The sequence below is a fragment of the Neurospora hispaniola genome (assembly GCF_033458365.1).
Source record: "Neurospora hispaniola strain FGSC 10403 chromosome Unknown B0T23scaffold_10, whole genome shotgun sequence".
Lineage (NCBI taxonomy): Eukaryota > Fungi > Ascomycota > Sordariomycetes > Sordariales > Sordariaceae > Neurospora > Neurospora hispaniola.
In genome coordinates, this window is record NW_026944415.1 from 555,995 (window position 1) to 573,196 (window position 17,202).

Genomic DNA, 17,202 nt, shown 5'->3' on the forward strand with positions numbered 1-17,202 from the left:
CTAACCTCAACAAGTACTCCCATCAGTTTCGTTTTCACGTCCCGGTCAACCAACCATTTCATCCCTTTTTAATCCAATTTTTTTTTTTTTTTTTTTTTTTTTCGTTTCTTTCCCGACACACTTCCACTCCACTTCCACTTCGTTGCACTTCCACTTCCACTTCCACTTCCACTTCCGCTCTACAAGTCTACCTACCTACACCTACCCACCTCCCTACCTACCTAGCACATCCCATATATCCCACACACATCCTCTCTATATACTCCTCCCCACAATACATCCTCCTCCCCATTTTCTCCGAAAACATTCCTCCTTTTTAGAAACATTTCCGCACGTTCAGGTGGAGCACAAGGCGAGATCAATCCTTGATTCCAGGCTCTGTATTCCGAGCGGTACATCAAAACAAGTAAATCCCAAAGGGGAAAGAACTTGTCAGCGTCACTTTGGTGGGATTTTGTACCAAGAGTACAAGTGGTGGGAGAAGAAGAATCTTTTTTCTTCTTTTTTATCCTGGCTTCCTTTGCCTTTCGGGCAGTTTTGATAGGAAGTCGGGTTTTTGTGCGCTGATACATTTTGATACTCTACTAAGAAATATGTTCACGTTTGAAAAGGTACAGCCATAGGTGAAGTGAAATGTAATAAGATTACGATTCGACTCTTGATGAATTTCTAAGAGGAAAACTTCGTCATGGTCATCATGATGCAATCAATAACTGCTGTGCGCGCGTCCCTGAACGCCTCTGCTTTCCCTTTACCCATCCATCCATCCATCCCTGTGAAACTGAATGGTCCCGTTCTTCAATCCCAAATGCAAATTCCGTTCTTTTTCTCGGTTGAACCCCTCTTTAAGAGAACTCAGATTGCTTGCCAGCCTCCTTGGCCATCTTCTCCGTCTCCTGAGTCATACCCTTGGCCTTCCCTTGTCCCTCGCTCACGGCACCCTTCGCCTTACCGGCAAGCTCGCTGGCCTTACCGCTCGCCTCATGCTTGAGCTCCTGGGCCTTTCCCTGCACATCACCACCAGCAGCCTCGTTGGCAGCACCCTTGGCCTTTCCAGCGAGCTCTGAAGCCTTGCCCTTAGCCTCGCCAGTCAGCTCAGAAGCAGCGCCAGACAAGTTCCCGCTCGTCGCCTCGTTGGCAGCGCCCTTGGCCTTGCCCGCCAGCTCAGACGCCTTGCCCTTGGCCTCGCCAGCAAGCTCAGAAGCCTTGCCCTTGGCTTCTCCCGCTAGCTCCGAGACGTTGCCCGAGGTGGCCTCGTTGGCAGCGCCCTTGGCCTTGCCTGTCAGCTCAGAAGCCTTACCCTTCGCCTCACCAGCGAGCTCGGAGGCCTTGCCCTTGACGTCCTTGGGGATGGCGTCGGCGGCGTCCGAAGCGGCATTGCTGGCGGCGTCCTTGACGCGGGAGGCGAGGTCGGAGGGCGAGGAAGCGTTGGTGAGGGTGTCGGCGGTTTCTTTGAGTTTTGAGGCTACGTTGGCTGTTTTTTGAGGAGGAAATGAGTTAGTGAGTGTTTTGGTTATTGTTGAATGAAGGAAGAGGAGAGGAAGAAGGGGGAATGCGTACAGCCAATGTCCATGCCATCGAGGGCCTTGTCAGAAACAGCGCGGTTGACGGTGTTGAGGGTGTCCTTTACGGTCTCGGAGATGGACTTTTGAAGAGTGACGGAAGAAGAGAAGGCGGCGCGGGGCGTAGAGACGGCGGCGGCGCGGGGGATCTGGGTGGCGACCCTGCGAGTAGCAATTGTGAAGGCGGACATTGTGATGATGTGTGGTTGGTTGTTGTGTTTATGTGTTGGGTATCTTGGGTGTTGTTGTTGTTGTTGTCGTAGTTCAAATTAGATCCTCTGCTTTGGGATTCGGTTCGTGATCTTTTTCTCGTTATTTGTTTGAGAGAAAAAAAAAAGTTGTTTGCTTGATTATCGGTGTTTGTGTGACTGAATGGAAAGGGAAGAAGGATTTGTCTCAAGATGGAAGATGTTGTTGCTTATAAAAAGGCTGTTTGTTTGTTCCTTCCTCTCACGTTTTGTTGTGGTGATGTCATAGGTATTGTGAAGTGCAGCTGCGTGTAACCCCTGCAGGCCAATGACGTCCTCTTGCGGGGAAGGTGCGTGTGAACCTCGCTGGTCTTTGTGAGCGAGGGAGGTACCCGCGTACCTTGCACAATTCTCGGTTCAGCTTGTTCGGTCTCCTTTAATCCAAATCTTACAAATGGTTTTTGAAATTGTACAAATTGTACAAATTGTCAAGTTCCCGTGCCTTGGTTGTACTTGGGAACTATCACCTGCTACTCCACCGCCAACGATCATGGCTCGCATGTAAACAAGCACGGAACGCCGGAGACAGCTGCATCATCTAGGCTTGACAGCTTTTACAACTTGTGAAGCGATGATGCCAGTGAAATCTGTCAGAAGAGCGAGACTTAGGTAGAGCTGACACAAGTGCTTCGGTCGAGGTTCGTGTAGTTAATGCCTGATTCAGAGTCTTGACGAGAAGCAACAACACCACATGTACACTTTCCACTTCACATGCCAACCAGCACCAAACACCGTCACGCCAACCATCATAAACATTTGAGAGCTCCCACAAGTCTTTTTGGAGGCTCCTTTCGATAGTGTAATTACCGGCGCCCATCGGGGCCTAGAGCGGTAGATCGCAACTCGTCAAGTCCCGTGGCTGTCACCCACGTCGAAAGCTTGGCACCTTGATGGGCCTTTTGGTGGACTCCATGACGTTACCACTCATTCAGGTACCTAGCTACACCAAAAATACCTGCACCAGGGGCATCACAGCCTCAACAACCATTAACTTACCTTACCTGATTGTCTGTATCAGATGGATCCGTGACGCCTTCTGACGCTTGACAAAACATGAAGCAAGTTACAGCGATGGAACCAAATGTATCCATGGTCCATCCATGAGGAGAAACCCCGGTGACCCATCACTCTCACTACTCTTCCAGTCTTTCAGTCATGTGGTGTTTGACTTCAAACTGGTAATGGTATTTCCAAAACTCACATCACTCTACGGCAACCCATTTACCGCCCCTTGAACACGGGCTTCCTCTTCTCCGCAAACGCCTTCAACGCCTCATCGCGGTCCTCCGTCCTCACCACCCTCAGATACATGTCGTTCTCCACCATCTCACTGGGCTCCTGCACGGCCTTGAGCGCGGCCCTGACGGCGACCGGGCCGCCCTCGCAAATCTCCTGCGCAAGACGGACCGCCTCGCTCAGCGCCGTCCTGCGCGCCAGGCTCAGCACCATCTTGTCCCTCGGCTCCTGCTCCATGGCCGCCCACTCCTTGGCTTGCTCCTCGGATTCGGGCGCGACCTCGACCAAGCGGTCAGCCAAGCCCAGGAAATAAGCCTCGGGGGCGCTGACGCGGCGGCCGGTCAAAATCAGGTCGCGCGCGCGGGGGATGCCGATGAGTTGGGGCAGACGGTAGGTGCCGCCGGCACCGGGGATGATGCCTAGTCGGGTTTCGGGAAGGCCGACGACGGCGTTGGATGTCAAGACGCGGAAGTGCGTGGCCAGAGCGAGCTCGAGACCGCCGCCGAGAGCGATGGAGGAGATGGCGGAGATGGTGGGGATGGGGAGGTTTTGCAAAGAGGTGAGGGCGGTGCGGAGGGATGTGAGGAAGGCGGCTGTTCTGTTTCGGGATGAAAAAGAATCCGTTAGCCATCCGGATGATTAGGGAAAAGTTGGGAAGGGTTGAAAAGAAAGAAACAAAAGGTAAAAGCTTACTCCTCCTGCGAAAACCCCTTGCGCTCCTTCAGATCCGCACCCGCGCAAAAGCTGGTGTCAACAGCCGAAGAGATAATCAACGCGCGGGTAGGGCCCTTCTCGTCCTCGCCGGCCACGCCGCCGAAGCGCTTCTGCCACGAGGCCACAGGCTTCTCCTCACCGGTCGCGGCATCGTACTGCGAGTGGACATCGTCGATCTCATCGCGGAGCGAAGACAACAGAGCACGCGAGATGGCGTTGCGCGCAGCGGGGCGGTTGAGCTCGAGAATGCGGATGTGACCCGAATTGGGCGCCGGAAGGTTGGTCACCCGGATGATGGGGCCGGCGGGGGCCTCGGTCGAGTAGAAGCGGCCGGCGACGCGAACGAAGCGGCGGAACGACGAGGTCGTGTTGCGCGGGAGAGCGATTCTGACGGCCATATTGTGGGTGAGTTTGGTTGATGCAATTGGCCGGTGATGTCGAAAGATGCAATTCAGTTGTGACAAACACACAAGTCCCGAGATTTGGAATCGATAAATCTTATCAGTAGGTGAGCTCGGCCCAAAAATTGGGTGGAGAGCGGCATGAGCTTCAAACAGCGGGAAGCTGCAAATGACGTCGTGTTTTCCCCGGAGATGCGGAGAGACCTAGCTGCCCCTGCTCCGGCTGTTATGGAACTCCCCCACAACGCCGAGCTTCAGAAGCAGTTGCACTAACATGGAATTCACAAGCCGAACGGAAAACATCATCCAGCATCACTGCAAATACACGAAGCTTTCTTCCTCGAAGATGTGAGGCATCAAGTCGCATTCATGAATGTTTTCTACCCTTTCATATCCGCATCCAGCCGAGTCATTGTCACCCCCAGTTAGGTATCGCAAGCAAAAACCATGGCCGAGGATAGCCGGGCGGCCCGTCCAAATCCGGAAATAAGCTCGCCCTGTAGATGTACGACCATCTAAGACGCATGACCAAGCACGTGATACCCCAAATCCTCATCACGCCTCTTTTCTTTCTTCAGATCCGTTCGTGTTCCTCGATTGTCCGCCGAGTTCCTTGTTCACCCGAAGGCGACAGAAACAATCCGCAAGAGACTGCAAACTCAATCATCCTCCTCATCCTTGGAAAACATGACATAGATGTTGCCGTTGGTAGCCACGTACGCTCCACCACCCGTCATCTCAGTCTGCATGCCCACAACGCCATCAAACTTGCAGGCGTCTGCGTTCAGGTCTTTCTGTCAGCGCGATCTTATACATAATCTATTTCATGGGGAAAATAGTTGTAACTCACCCAAAATAAGCTTTCCAGCAGCAGCGATATCGGACCTACAACCCACGTCCCCAACCCACAGTTAGTATAAGTCACCCAAATCCCCTCCAACAACAACAAACCCAAGTAGGTAAGCTTCAGACGACGACTAGAAAAAAAATACTCACGCATCAGCAACCTGCGTCCCCCGCATACTAACCCCCGCCCAAAATTTGCCACTGCTCCTCTCGCACAACGCCCTCCCCGGCGCCGGCACAGTCATCTGCTCGCTGCCCTTGGCAGCAATCTCGTCGAGACAAGAGCGTGCGTCGAACATGGTCATGAACCCTTCCGGGTCGGACACGCAGGTCGGGGTGGTGTCGACTGTGGAAGAACCAGTTTGGCGGCGGCTGGTGGTGACGACGGTCTTGTGGTGTTTGTTGATTAGGTTGAAGGGCAGGTTGGCGTTGCCGTTGCCGTTGCTGTTGATGGGGGTAGGAGAGGCAAGGGCCAGGGGGGCGCTGAAGGCGATGAGGCCGAGGAAGAGAGAGGGGATGGTGGAGAGTTGCATTTTGGGTGGTGGGTGGTTGGTTGGTGAGTATTGAGTGGTTTGGTGAGGGATGGGGTAAAGGTTGGTACGAGGAGGTAGTGAGGTTGGTTGATGATGAGGGAAAAGTAGTGGATGGGGAAGGGGGGATATGGTGGTCTTTTATAGTTTCGAGTCTAGCTACTGGTGGATTGTCCTCGTGGTGATATGGCAATGATGACGATGATGGCGATGAGATGATGGCTGCCTTCGAGGTACGTTTGTCTGTCGTCCAGTCTGCGCCGTTTGACTGATTTCAGCTCATGCTAAAGAACGGAGAAAAGTTGAAGTCGGTGAGTAGGTAACTTGATTCATGCGTGCTTTGTTAACGAGATGAAATGGTTGTCAAGAAACACAATTGATGAGCAATTTCTCCAGATTCATCCTATATGCTTCCAGTTCTTCCTGGCCGCCATCACGAAGATCAACTCGAATGCCCCCAAGTTCACCCCTACTGTGTAATCCTTCATCCATCTCAGTTACTTCGAGAACACCAGCCAGATACTCGTGCCCTCCACGTTGTCCGTGCCAACCACCCAGCCATCCTTGCTACAAGTATCTGTATTTCACCTATCAGCACAAGTGACTGAACTCAACAATCCTCAACTCCCCCTTCCGAGTACTAGCCAAGATAAGAACTCACCCAAGATCCTCGACGCAGCCTTGGCAATCGCTCCTCTACACCATCACCGCAACGCTCATTTGTCAACAATCACTTCCACAAAACAGATCTCGTCCGGTATCTACTTAACTTCCTTTCCAATCCTTTCCTCTTCATCCCACCCTTCTTCCACCAAGCCCCACATTTCCCCTACGTACCAAACACTTCTCCCTTTCCACCTTTTCTTTCATCCAAACATTACAGCCTCTTCATGCTTAAGCCCCCAAGCACATCTCCAAAGCCCCAAACAACCTAAATGTGTACCAAAAATGAAAGACTGGGGAAAGGGAAAACCTCACTTGGTAGTTCTCTGGTCTTCAGTCCCACTAACCCCTGCGCGCAGCTTCCCACTCCCCCTGACGCACAAGTCCTTCGTGCCAGCCTAAGGGATGACTACCTCTTCGTTTGGGTGCAAGTAGAAATCAAGTAGACACAAGCTTCCGTGGGACTCCCACATTCTAGAGTCGCCTGGGATGATGTCGCATCTGACCTCGCGTTTGGAGATGGATGACTTATTGCGGGAGTTGTAAGAAGAGGAAATGGCTTGTTTTGGGGTGAGGTTGGATGGAACATTGGGGTTAGAGGTGGGAACTGCTGTTTTGGAGGGGGTGATGATGGCCCAGACGGCCAAGGGTGAGAGGTGGGTGAACTTCATTGTGAGTGTGGGGGTAAAAGAGTGAGTTGTGGAGGTAGTGGGTTGGGATGGATTAGTGGTCCTGTGGTAGACATTGGTGGGATTCTCACCCTTTATACCGCGACCTATTGACTTCCGCCAGTATCTGCCCTTTCAGACTTGACGTTGGCTTCTAGCACCACCCCCTTTCCTTGATTCCTCCATGAACGGAAGGTCAAAGATGCAGAAAATGTTGCTTTCGTTGGGTCAAGAACTGTGCCAGCCTGATCACCCGGATCAAGCAGCTCGAGGTATAGAAAGTCTCATGTTAGTTTCCGCAAAAAAAAAAAAAACAAGTATTTAGGGTTGTTTGCCATGCCGTTGCCGTGGTTGGTGCTGTTGGTCATGTTGGTTCGGTTGGGTGGTTTGCCAGTTACCTGTATTCGCGGCACGGGGCAATCTATACCGTTGAGCAGCACCAGGGTAGGCTGAGCCTCGGTGTAAGAAGAGCTGCAGTGGAAAAAGGTTGTAGTATGCCAAAAGATCCGGAAAAATTGCTAGATTCTGTATTCCAAAAGGGAAAACCACCCAAATCATGAAATTAGGGTGACTTTCATGATTATATACACATTTCTAGTCGCCCCTACATACCGGCCTACTCTGGTTTGGGCAGTCCTCTCTTCCCTCTGTCTGTCGCTGGTCTTGCTCCTTCCTTCCTTCCTTCCTTCCTTCCTTCCTTCCTTCCTTCCTTCCTTCCTTCCTTCCTTCCTTCCTTCCTTCCTTCCTCACTCTCCTCCTTCTCAGCCAACCCTGAGTTCCTGCTCTTCTGGACATAGCAGAATTCCTGTATCAAGGCAGTACTACCTTCTGCATCATCAGACGCTGTCCCGGAGATGGTGCCCTGGTATGACCGCCCAACCGCTGGAACGGTAGGTAGTTTTGGATGTTAACAACTTAACCGCTACGCAGTGTCTTTACTAACACTTGGCGCCAAGACTTTTTTTAGGTAGTTAGAAACTCGGGCGGGCACGTTTCATACGCAAAACACACCACTGCACCTTTCTCTACCAGCGAGGACACTCTGCGATAAAGTTTGCACCAAGTCTCTAACAGATACAGTGAGTGACCTTAGACAGACTTTGATGGATTCGCTTTGTAATAAACTTCTTTCATCGTTCGAACAGTTGAGGAATTTTTTCCCCTTTCGGAAGGCCAATCTGGTAAGAAGTGAGACTCCCCGGTGTAAGGCGATAGGCGTCGGTCGCACGTGTTATGTGTCGCTGCTTCGCCCGTTGATGGGATGCTTAAACCCTTTTTTTTTCGCTTTACTTGGAACCGCATATGGGACGAAGTGGCAAATGTACCTGATTGATGACTTTTTTGCATCACGTCTCTGTTTTTGCAACTGCCTACTGGAGAGGGTCCAAGGTGCTGGATTCGGCTAAGCTGGAGGCAGACTGTGGCCATGGGATAATAGCTCGATAGATAGGTACGTATTTCGTAGCGAGTCTAGACAGTAGGTAGATACAGACAGGTAATTGCAGAGTGGAAGGAAGTTGAAATTGTGTTGAATTGTTGCTGAGGTGGTTCTATCTGTAACGACAGATGAAGAATGATGAACGTCAAATGATGTAGATATCCCGTTCGGGAACAGGCTTGAGCCCCTCCACAGACCCAAGACAGCCTACACGTTGATAAATGTCGCTCCCTGCCAAGCAGTCATCCGACGTCTGACAGAGAAGAAGACATGAGAAAACTGGCTTGAATTCTTCGTAGATGATTTCCCCTGTAATTGGGAAAATAAATAGTCGAATATGCTCGGACAGCTCGTTCAGAGTTTGGAAGCAAATCGATCTTCGTACCGCACCGTCCACGATTCCCTCTTTTCTTTGGTCAAGCTGGCCCTGGGAATGCTCAAGATAGCTGACTGAATCTTTGCCATTCAGACGTTCATCGAAGGCGCCGGGACCGATTATCTTAGTGGCTGGCCCTTCATATCTTGGATGGCCAGGCCACTTGGGTGCCTGACTGCCCAGTAGCACTTCAACTAAACAGCCCTTCAGATGGATGACGCCTCCTTTTACCTCCCCAGCTTTATAACGCTCAGACTGATGGATGGCTTTTGCTGTAATGACCTTGCACATCGACCACGAGAGCAATAGGTTGCTATGTTGGGGGGGTGGGGGGCGAACAGGTCCTTCCAGCGAGATCCAGGACCAAGAAGGAGCGCGATATTCATCCGAGCGGTACGTTGGTTTTTCGTGAGTCGCCCGAAAGAGAAGATAATGAGGGAGTTCTTGGCGCCAGATGCCGGCCAGATAGTCATTGAGGTCATGTCCTTGATCTTGAGCGTATCGTTGAGCAATCCCGGAAAAGGCTATTAGCCTGTCTTTTGTCTTGGTAATATCGCAACTGGAATATCTGTGGATTTTTCCAAGCCAATCGCGTCGGTAGTCTCCCTCAAACCAGGTATGGCTAGTAATTGGCCCGCTTAGTGAAGACATACCTAACGATGCGTTATGGTTATCTCTTCGCTTGCACATGTTGTAATATTGCTGGCTCTCTTCCGTTTCCCATTCATAGTCCTCTGGACTCCATACGCCCGAAGGATGCGTCTCGCAAGCCCAGTGTTGTTGGCAATGCCACCACATCTGGGATCGAGCGAGGTCGATGCGGCGCCGAGCTAAGTTCGCCTCCTGGAATACCCAGGCCCGTGAGTGGAGAGGCGAGTGTACAATGTCTTCTTGCCTCAGGTCCACCCAACTTCTCGCAAACCAGAATCTCGATGGTCCATGCTTTTCCCCTCTTCTATTGGGAGTCTCACCTTCAAGGAGCAGGATACTTGTGGCATCTCTGTGTGTGAAATTGCTTTGTGAGCTGTCGGGCGCCGCGGTGGCACTCAAGTTGATAGAGCAATGCTCGAAGACGTCCTTCATCATGGCCGCCTCCTCAGCCCAATCCTTTTCGTCGTCTTGGATGACGCACAGCGAATCGATCCATATGTAAGAGAAACCAAGGGCCAAAGTGACAGAGATTCCTTCTCTGTAGGTCGTTGGCAACTCTGTGATGCTGATATGCTTGAGCAGGTCCACCATGTTGCTCTTCTGGAGTTTGAGTCGGCTTACAGTTCCCCAGCAGTGCGACAGAGCAACATATGGGTAGTGAGCATTGCAATCTTCTGTTTCCACTATCCTCGCAGAATACTCATTCTCTATGAGCAAGAGCCTCGTTGGACTAAACGAGGGACTTGAAGGGCGGCAGTAGGGGTGGTTGTTGTAACATTCTTTGAACCAATACTTCAGTAAACCAATCATGTCTGGTTCACGCTGTACAGAAGATGGTGTCGATCTTTGTTCATGATCATCAGTGACTTTTGTATTGAAAGTTCGCAAGTCAATTTGATTGCCTTTTTTCTGTCAACCCTTTTTTTTGTTATTATTTTGCTCGAGAGGGTACATGACTCACCATTTGCGATAGGCCGGAGATGAAAATGAAAAGGAAAGGAAATTGATCCTAAGAGTAACATGCTTCCTAGTTTTGGTAGCCACTTCTCCCTAATCTCGTCAAGACCTTCAATAGCTTGCCTGAGTTTGGGCGAGTCATCCGTGAGACAGGTGGCTTCAACTGTAAGAGTCAAGTGAGAGCCGTTGTAATTAGTCCCTAGAGACACTGTAAAGTCAAACGGAAAGCCTTTGGAGGCCAAGTAGGATATATCCCTCCAATGGCAACTTTTTGTGATTGACTGGCATATATAGCATCCCTCGTCTGCCGCTTGAAGGAGGTTGTGTAGACTCGAGTGATGTGGACTCCCCCATTTGAACCCTTTCGGTTGCCAGTGGGGTACAAAGCGGTTGCAAACCGCGCATAGGTGGGTCGACATTATGGCGTTTAGGTGGGACTTGTTCAAAGAAATGGATTGATAGTAATGGTAGGAATGTCACGGTGTTTTGCGTTGGAGGGAAGAAAGATGGAAGACATTGACGTGGCACGGCGGGAGTTTCGCCGGTTACCGCCTGGAGATTAGAGTGGAAAGAGAGAATTGGTGCCTTCCACTGCTACCCCTTTGCCCGGGCGGAGAGAAAGTTGCTAGTACAAAAAACGCCCTACGATTCTTTTACCAACAAAAAGAGCGAAAACTCACCTCTGCCACTTCTCAATTTTCCTACTCAATACCTTTAAAAGTAGATGCACTTAAGAAGCAATGAGATAAATGGTTCTAGTTATTCCAATTGAGGTTGGTATTAAATTCGCCTTTTTTGTAATCGGGTGACTGGTGTCAAATATAGAGCGTAAAAATAGAATTCAATTATAGTGAACTTACAGCGCATTACAGTGGGTAGAAATCGAGATGCTTACATGTAGAAGTGACTTTGGTACTTGAGATCTCGCGCTCGTCCTCAATGTACATTCTCAAACAAATTGTACCATGATTTCCCATTAGTGATTTCTGTACCTAAATTTCAAAGTAATAGTTGCGATCGGACTACACAAGCAATAAAGAGCTAAAGAAGTTCTGTTCAGGCCTTTTTTGGTGGTCAAGATTGTCTTGGAGCGTGTTTTTTTTTTTTTTTTTTTTTTTTTTGGATGCCTCTTTCAGTTGATTGAAACCAATCAGGAACGTCCAGTCATTACTGCCGGTCAGCGAGACTCGACCTTCGTTGCTGCAAATTGAAAAAGCAAAAGAGCATTCTCGTCGGTTTGACGGTAAACGGTCATAAACATGTTGACTCGTGTGACCATCTCCCAATGGCAAGACCCAAAAGTATCCAAACGCCGTCGCCATGCCCATTGCCAGATATCAACCTATCGACAGAAGAATGCCGAGCCATGAAGGTATATCCACAACTCTTCAGCCTCACGGGTAACCAGCAAGGTTCTCCATAGCGGCAGTGCTGCTCAACCTCCCCGTCACAACCCCTCTCATCCTCAAAAGCACATTTGCACCTTTACTCTTCCTTCCTTCCCCGTGCCTCAAATACTCCTGAAACCAGCTTTCCTCCTCGCCCGTCAACGCCGCGCTAACGAGCTCCTTGCCCCTCGCTCCCAATTTATCCGGCTGCTCCAGAATGGAAGCTACTAACCTTTCAAACAGCTGCTGGCGGGTCCACTCCGGGTAGCGACGCGAGAAATCAAGTGCTTCGGTGACGTTGGTACGAGCTAGGGCGCCAAAGAGCAGCTCGAGAGCCTCGGATGAGGTGAATACGGGCTGGGCGGCGTGGAAGTAGGCGAGAGCTAGCGTGTAATCGCTCTGACTGGTGGAGCTGCGCTTGTTGACCAGCGGATGGCGGACGAGGGCGATGGTGATCTCGTCGGCGAATTCGGTGGGGAGGGATGGGTGGGTTAGGTTTTCGATTGCGTACTATTTAGCAGCGTTTGTTAGCGTCTTGGTGTCCAGTGAGCGACTTCCAGAACCAAACGGGCGGGCGCACCTTGAACTCCATGCGATCCATGTGCCACAGGCCCCTCATAAGGATCTGGTACTTTTTCGGCAGTCCCGTCTCCTCGGCAAAGCTGTCCGCCCAATGTGAACGACCTGGATGGACATCATCATGGTCGAGGAGGAGATAGTAAAGAACCGATATCTTTTGGATCGACGAGGCGCTGCTCTGGCAGATTTGTTGGTGGAGGGAGCGCAAGCCGTTCTCGCCTCTGGGCGGATATGCAGTGCCTAGTTACAGTGGTGATTAGCGATGAAGCGCGCTATAATGACAGGTCATGGATTGTTAGGGTGTTACTATTGGTAGTGTGGTGTTTACACTAGGTAGTGTACACTGACCTTGGCCGATGCTTAATTGACTTAGGACGCGATCCACAAACAGGACGCCGCCCAATGATTTGCGGAAAGTCTCGATGGCACTGGCTCCCTTGTGATCGTAGGGGTTTATGAATCCCGGGGAGGGAAACACGTTGTTGTATTCTGTGTAATCGAGCATCGTGATGTTGAAGTTGGATTGTACAGTCGAAGTGCCCAAGTGTCCTCAGCTGTTGAGTAGGTAGAAAGGGAAAAGGGAAATTCGAAGGGATGGATGAGTGCCGTCATGGCCTGGGATACATATGCAACGGCCATCGGGTCCGTCCCCTGCACCTGGAATGGAGCCTTCCCCGGATCTGTACCTGCGCTAGGTACCTCTAGCAAACCGCCCCGGCTTATCGATAAGGTAAGAAAGCCGTAAGCGCGATACATTGTACTCGTTTACACAGACTCCACCAACCTGCCACGCCTGCACCTAGTGATTAGTACCTCTAGCGCGACACGGTGCGAGCGTTCCAGCAGAGGGGTCGCCCGCTGCAGTGCACGAATTGCATTTGGCCGTGGCTGCTGTGGCTGATTGTTTACCAGTCACGGTACTGCAAGAAACGTCCGTCCAAAAACTGCCCTGAATGTCAACAACCTAACCGCGGCGGGGCAACGAGGAAGCTGCGACAGCATTCAAAGTTTCTGGGCGTCCCATTCCGTGTCTGTCGCAACAACTGCCCCGCGAAATGTGAATATCATTTTTCATCTTTACTTGTTATTACATAAACTTTCACGTCTTGGTTGTCTGATACCCGCATCGTGCAGCGCTTTCTGTTCTGTTCTGTTCTGTTGTTTTCATCATCGAGTCGAGAATTTGCAAGCCGAAACCACCGACAGACACCAGCCATGTCGACGCGCCCATCGCGTCGGGCCGCCGCAACCAGGCGCGCCGCCATCATCGAAGAATCCTCATCGGACGACGACATCGCAAACACCACATCGAGAGGCGCCCAAGATGACGACGAGGAGGACGATTATACACCCGCGCCTGCTTCGGCAGCCCGCAAGACCACCCAGCGCACTACCAGAAGATCCACTGCTACGCCCGCTCCCAGGGCAGGAACACCAGCAACAGCAGCAGCACCATCATCATCGGCTGCACCGGCACCGGCACCGGCACCAAAAGCTGCGCCGAAAAGGCGCGGACGACCTAAGAAGAATGCCGCGCCCAAACCCAGCAAAGAACCCAGTGTCGAACCGAGTGTCGAAGCGAATATCGATCCCCAAGCCGAACCCGAAGCCCCAGCGCCCGCCGTCAAGCCAAAGGATGAGCCGATCGAGGAGGGTATCGACCCCAATGTGACTGTCGCGTCTGCCGTATCACCCGCTACAACCGCCGTGATCGCGGAGCCAGAAGCACGGGATACGCAAGAAATTCAGTCACCCCCGCGGAAGCGTAGAACTCTTGTGCGGCGCCTCAGCAGATCGCCAGCAAAGATCATGCAGCAACAACTCGAGCTGCAACAGCAACAAGCCAGCCGTCAAGGGACACCAACACCAGGCTCTCCGTCAACTCAACGCGTCGATCGCCAACCTGCTCCTCTACAGGACATCACCCAGACCCTCATCAACCTACCACCTCCAGCGACCGCGGCATCAGAGACCCTTGTCAACACACAGCCAACATCAACAGCAGATGAAACTGTGGTGGCGGCCCAGAAGCCCGTCAGGGCTATGGATACCATTTTGGAAAAGCCCATGGATATTGTGCTCAAGTCACGGACCATGGCTCTTCCCGTCGTCGAGGATACCGGCCCGAAGCCCCGCATCGTCATCACCAACCTTGTGCTCATCAATTTCAAGAGTTACGCCGGTAGACAGGAGGTTGGACCCTTCCATGCTTCGTTCTCTTCGGTCGTGGGTCCCAACGGTTCCGGCAAGTCCAATGTCATCGACTCGTTGCTGTTCGTCTTCGGTTTTCGTGCCAGCAAAATGCGACAAGGCAAGATCTCGGCCTTGATCCACAATTCGGCGCAGTTCCCGAATCTCGACTATTGTGAGGTGGAAGTGCATTTCCAGGAAGTCATGGACTTGGTAAGTAAAAGACCGTTGTGAAAGGGGAGTCGTTGTGCTGACATTGATAGCCCGGCGGTGGTCATGAGATTATCCCCGACTCAACACTCGTCATCTCGCGCAAAGCCTTCAAGAACAACTCGAGCCAGTACTACATTAACGGGAAATCATCCAATTTCACCACCGTGACCACACTACTCCGCGACCGTGGCGTCGATCTGGATCATAAGCGTTTCCTCATTCTCCAGGGCGAAGTCGAATCGATTGCCCAGATGAAGCCCAAAGCCGGCAACGAGCACGAAGATGGTCTGTTGGAGTACCTAGAAGACATTATCGGTACTTCCAAATACAAGACACCAATCGAAGAGTCGGCCACCGAAGTCGAAACCCTCAACGAGATCTGCATGGAGAAGAGTGGTCGTGTCCAGCACGTGGAAAAGGAAAGAAACAGCCTCGAGGACAAGAAGAACAAGGCGCTGGCGTATGTTCGCGATGAAAACGAACTGGCGCTCAAACAATCGGCTCTCTACCAGCTATACATCAGCGAATGCGACGACAATATTGCTGTTACGGAGGAGGCCATCGGTCAGATGCAGGCACAACTTGACGCCGAGCTCGAGAAGCACCACGGCAGCGAACAGCTCATCAAGCAGTTGGAAAAGGCCTATTCCAAGGGTAGCAAGGAATACGACGCTTGGGAGAAGCAGACACAGCAGCTGGTCAAGGAGATGAACAAGTTCGAGCAGGAACGCGTCAAATTCGAGGAGAAGCGGAAGTTCTTGACCGACAAGCGTAAGAAGCTTGAGAAGACGATCGCCAATGCCGAGAAGACGGCTGTTGAAGCCGAGGAGACCATCCAGAACTGCACCAAGGAGATTGAGCGTCGCCAAAAGGACATTGTTTTTTTGGAGAAGAAGGTCAAGGAAGAGGAGGCCGAGCTTGCGACGATACGTGAGAGCCTCAAGGGCAAGACGCAAAAGTACTCGGATCAGATCGCAGCAAAGCAAAAATCTCTCGAGCCTTGGAAGGACAAGATCAATCAGAAACAGTCTGCCATTGCCGTTGCGGAGAGTGAGCTGGCCATCCTCAGGGAAAAGGCCAATGCCGGGACTGTGGCTCTTGAGGAGATGGAGGCGAAAATTGTGGCCATCCAGGAAAGGCAAGCAGCCAAGGCGGAGGAGATGGAGCAGTGCAAAGCTGAGAGAGCGAACCTGATTAAGGAGGGCAAGAAGATCGAGGCTGAGCTTGCCAAGCTTGCGGAGGAGGAACCCAAGTACCGGCAACAGCTTTCGAATGCCCGCCAAAAGGCTGACGAGGCGCGGTCGAGCTTGTCTGCCACCCAAAACCGCGGCAATGTCTTGACTGCGCTTATGCGCATGAAGGAGTCGGGTCGTATCGATGGGTTCCATGGAAGACTTGGAAATCTCGGTGCCATCGACCAGAAGTACGACATTGCCATCTCTACAGCCTGTGGTGCTCTGGACAACTTTGTCACCGACACTGTTGAGGCCGGTCAGCAATGTATTGAATATCTCCGAAAAACCAACCTCGGCCGTGGCAACTTTATGTGCTTGGACAAGTTGCGAGTCCGCGACATGTCTCCTATCCAGACTCCCGAAAACGCCCCTCGCCTCTTTGACCTTGTCAAGCCCAAAGACGACAAGTTCCGACCTGCCTTCTACCATGCTCTCCAGGACACCTTGGTCGCCAAGGATCTCGCTCAGGCAAACCGTATTGCCTATGGCGCCAAGAGATGGCGAGTAGTGACCCTTGCTGGCGAGCTCATCGACAAGTCAGGTACCATGACCGGTGGTGGCACTACAGTCAAGCGGGGTCTGATGTCCTCCAAGCTTGTGGCTGACACCACCAAGGAGCAGGTTGACAAGCTTGAGGCGGACCGTGATACCTTGGAGCAGGCCTTCAACGAGTTCCAAGACCGCCAACGAGAACTCGAGTCCCGTCTGCGCCAGATTCAGTCCATGATTCCCCAGCTCGAGACCAAGATGCAGAAGATCAACCTCGAAGTTGAGAGCTCGGAGCGCAACCTTGCCGATGCCCAGCGCCGTATCAAGGAGCTCAGCAAGGAGCAACAGCCTTCCAAGACGGATGACAACCGCGTCGCCGCCCTTGAAAAGGAGATTGCCAAGCTCGAGGGCGAGGTCGAGAAGCTGCGCGAGGAGATGTCCTCCGTCGAGGACGAAATCAAGGCTCTTCAGGATAAGATCATGAAGGTGGGTGGTGAAAAGCTTCGCTCTCAAAAAGCCGCTGTGGACTCGTTGAAGGCAGAGATTGCCACGCAAAATGAGGAAACCTCTGCCGCCGAGGTGAAGATGGCGAAAGCGGAGAAGCAGAAGCACAAGCTAGAAAAGGACTTCAACAAGGCGTCTAAAGAGCTGCAGAACGCCATTCAGGAGACGGAGGCTCTGGAAGAGGAAATTCAGAACCAGGGCGATACTGCCGAGAGCCTCACAACCCGTGTTGAAGAGGCCCAGGAGGCACTCAAGGAGAAAAAGAAAGAATTGGCAGCTATGAAGAAGGAGCTGGATGAGAAAACGGCCGAGCT

The 17,202-nt window shown here is 51.8% G+C and overlaps 5 protein-coding genes across 5 annotated transcripts; all 5 read right to left on the reverse strand.

Annotated features, from left to right (window-relative positions):
• Positions 1-624: 624 nt before the first annotated feature.
• On the reverse strand, positions 625-1,970 carry B0T23DRAFT_390025 (uncharacterized protein). The gene is made up of 2 exons (XM_062837852.1): positions 1,561-1,970; positions 625-1,474 (listed from the first exon to the last, which is right to left on the reverse strand). The coding sequence occupies exons 1-2, from the start codon at positions 1,751-1,753 to the stop codon at positions 846-848; spliced, it is 822 nt and encodes a 273-aa protein (XP_062688176.1). The 5' UTR covers positions 1,754-1,970; the 3' UTR covers positions 625-845.
• A 1,061-nt stretch (positions 1,971-3,031) lies between these two features.
• On the reverse strand, positions 3,032-4,158 carry B0T23DRAFT_327141 (ClpP/crotonase-like domain-containing protein; the record flags this gene model as incomplete). Its single annotated transcript, XM_062835595.1, has 2 exons — positions 3,032-3,644; positions 3,740-4,158. The coding sequence occupies 2 exons, from the start codon at positions 4,156-4,158 to the stop codon at positions 3,032-3,034; spliced, it is 1,032 nt and encodes a 343-aa protein (XP_062688177.1).
• A 465-nt stretch (positions 4,159-4,623) lies between these two features.
• Positions 4,624-5,540, reverse strand: B0T23DRAFT_347149 (uncharacterized protein; the record flags this gene model as incomplete). Its single annotated transcript, XM_062835986.1, has 3 exons — positions 4,624-4,939; positions 5,012-5,046; positions 5,158-5,540. 3 exons carry the CDS (start codon positions 5,538-5,540, stop codon positions 4,821-4,823), a joined length of 537 nt encoding a protein of 178 aa, XP_062688178.1. The 3' UTR covers positions 4,624-4,820.
• Positions 5,541-8,105: 2,565 nt separating this feature from the next.
• On the reverse strand, positions 8,106-10,881 carry B0T23DRAFT_390030 (heterokaryon incompatibility protein-domain-containing protein). Its single transcript, XM_062837853.1, has 2 exons — positions 10,295-10,881; positions 8,106-10,235 (listed from the first exon to the last, which is right to left on the reverse strand). Exons 1-2 carry the CDS (start codon positions 10,707-10,709, stop codon positions 8,452-8,454), a joined length of 2,199 nt encoding a protein of 732 aa, XP_062688179.1. The 5' UTR covers positions 10,710-10,881; the 3' UTR covers positions 8,106-8,451.
• A 504-nt stretch (positions 10,882-11,385) lies between these two features.
• Positions 11,386-12,909, reverse strand: B0T23DRAFT_390031 (nuclear pore complex assembly-domain-containing protein). Its single transcript, XM_062837854.1, has 3 exons — positions 12,606-12,909; positions 12,259-12,497; positions 11,386-12,188 (listed from the first exon to the last, which is right to left on the reverse strand). The coding sequence occupies exons 1-3, from the start codon at positions 12,760-12,762 to the stop codon at positions 11,685-11,687; spliced, it is 900 nt and encodes a 299-aa protein (XP_062688180.1). The 5' UTR covers positions 12,763-12,909; the 3' UTR covers positions 11,386-11,684.
• Positions 12,910-17,202: the final 4,293 nt, after the last annotated feature.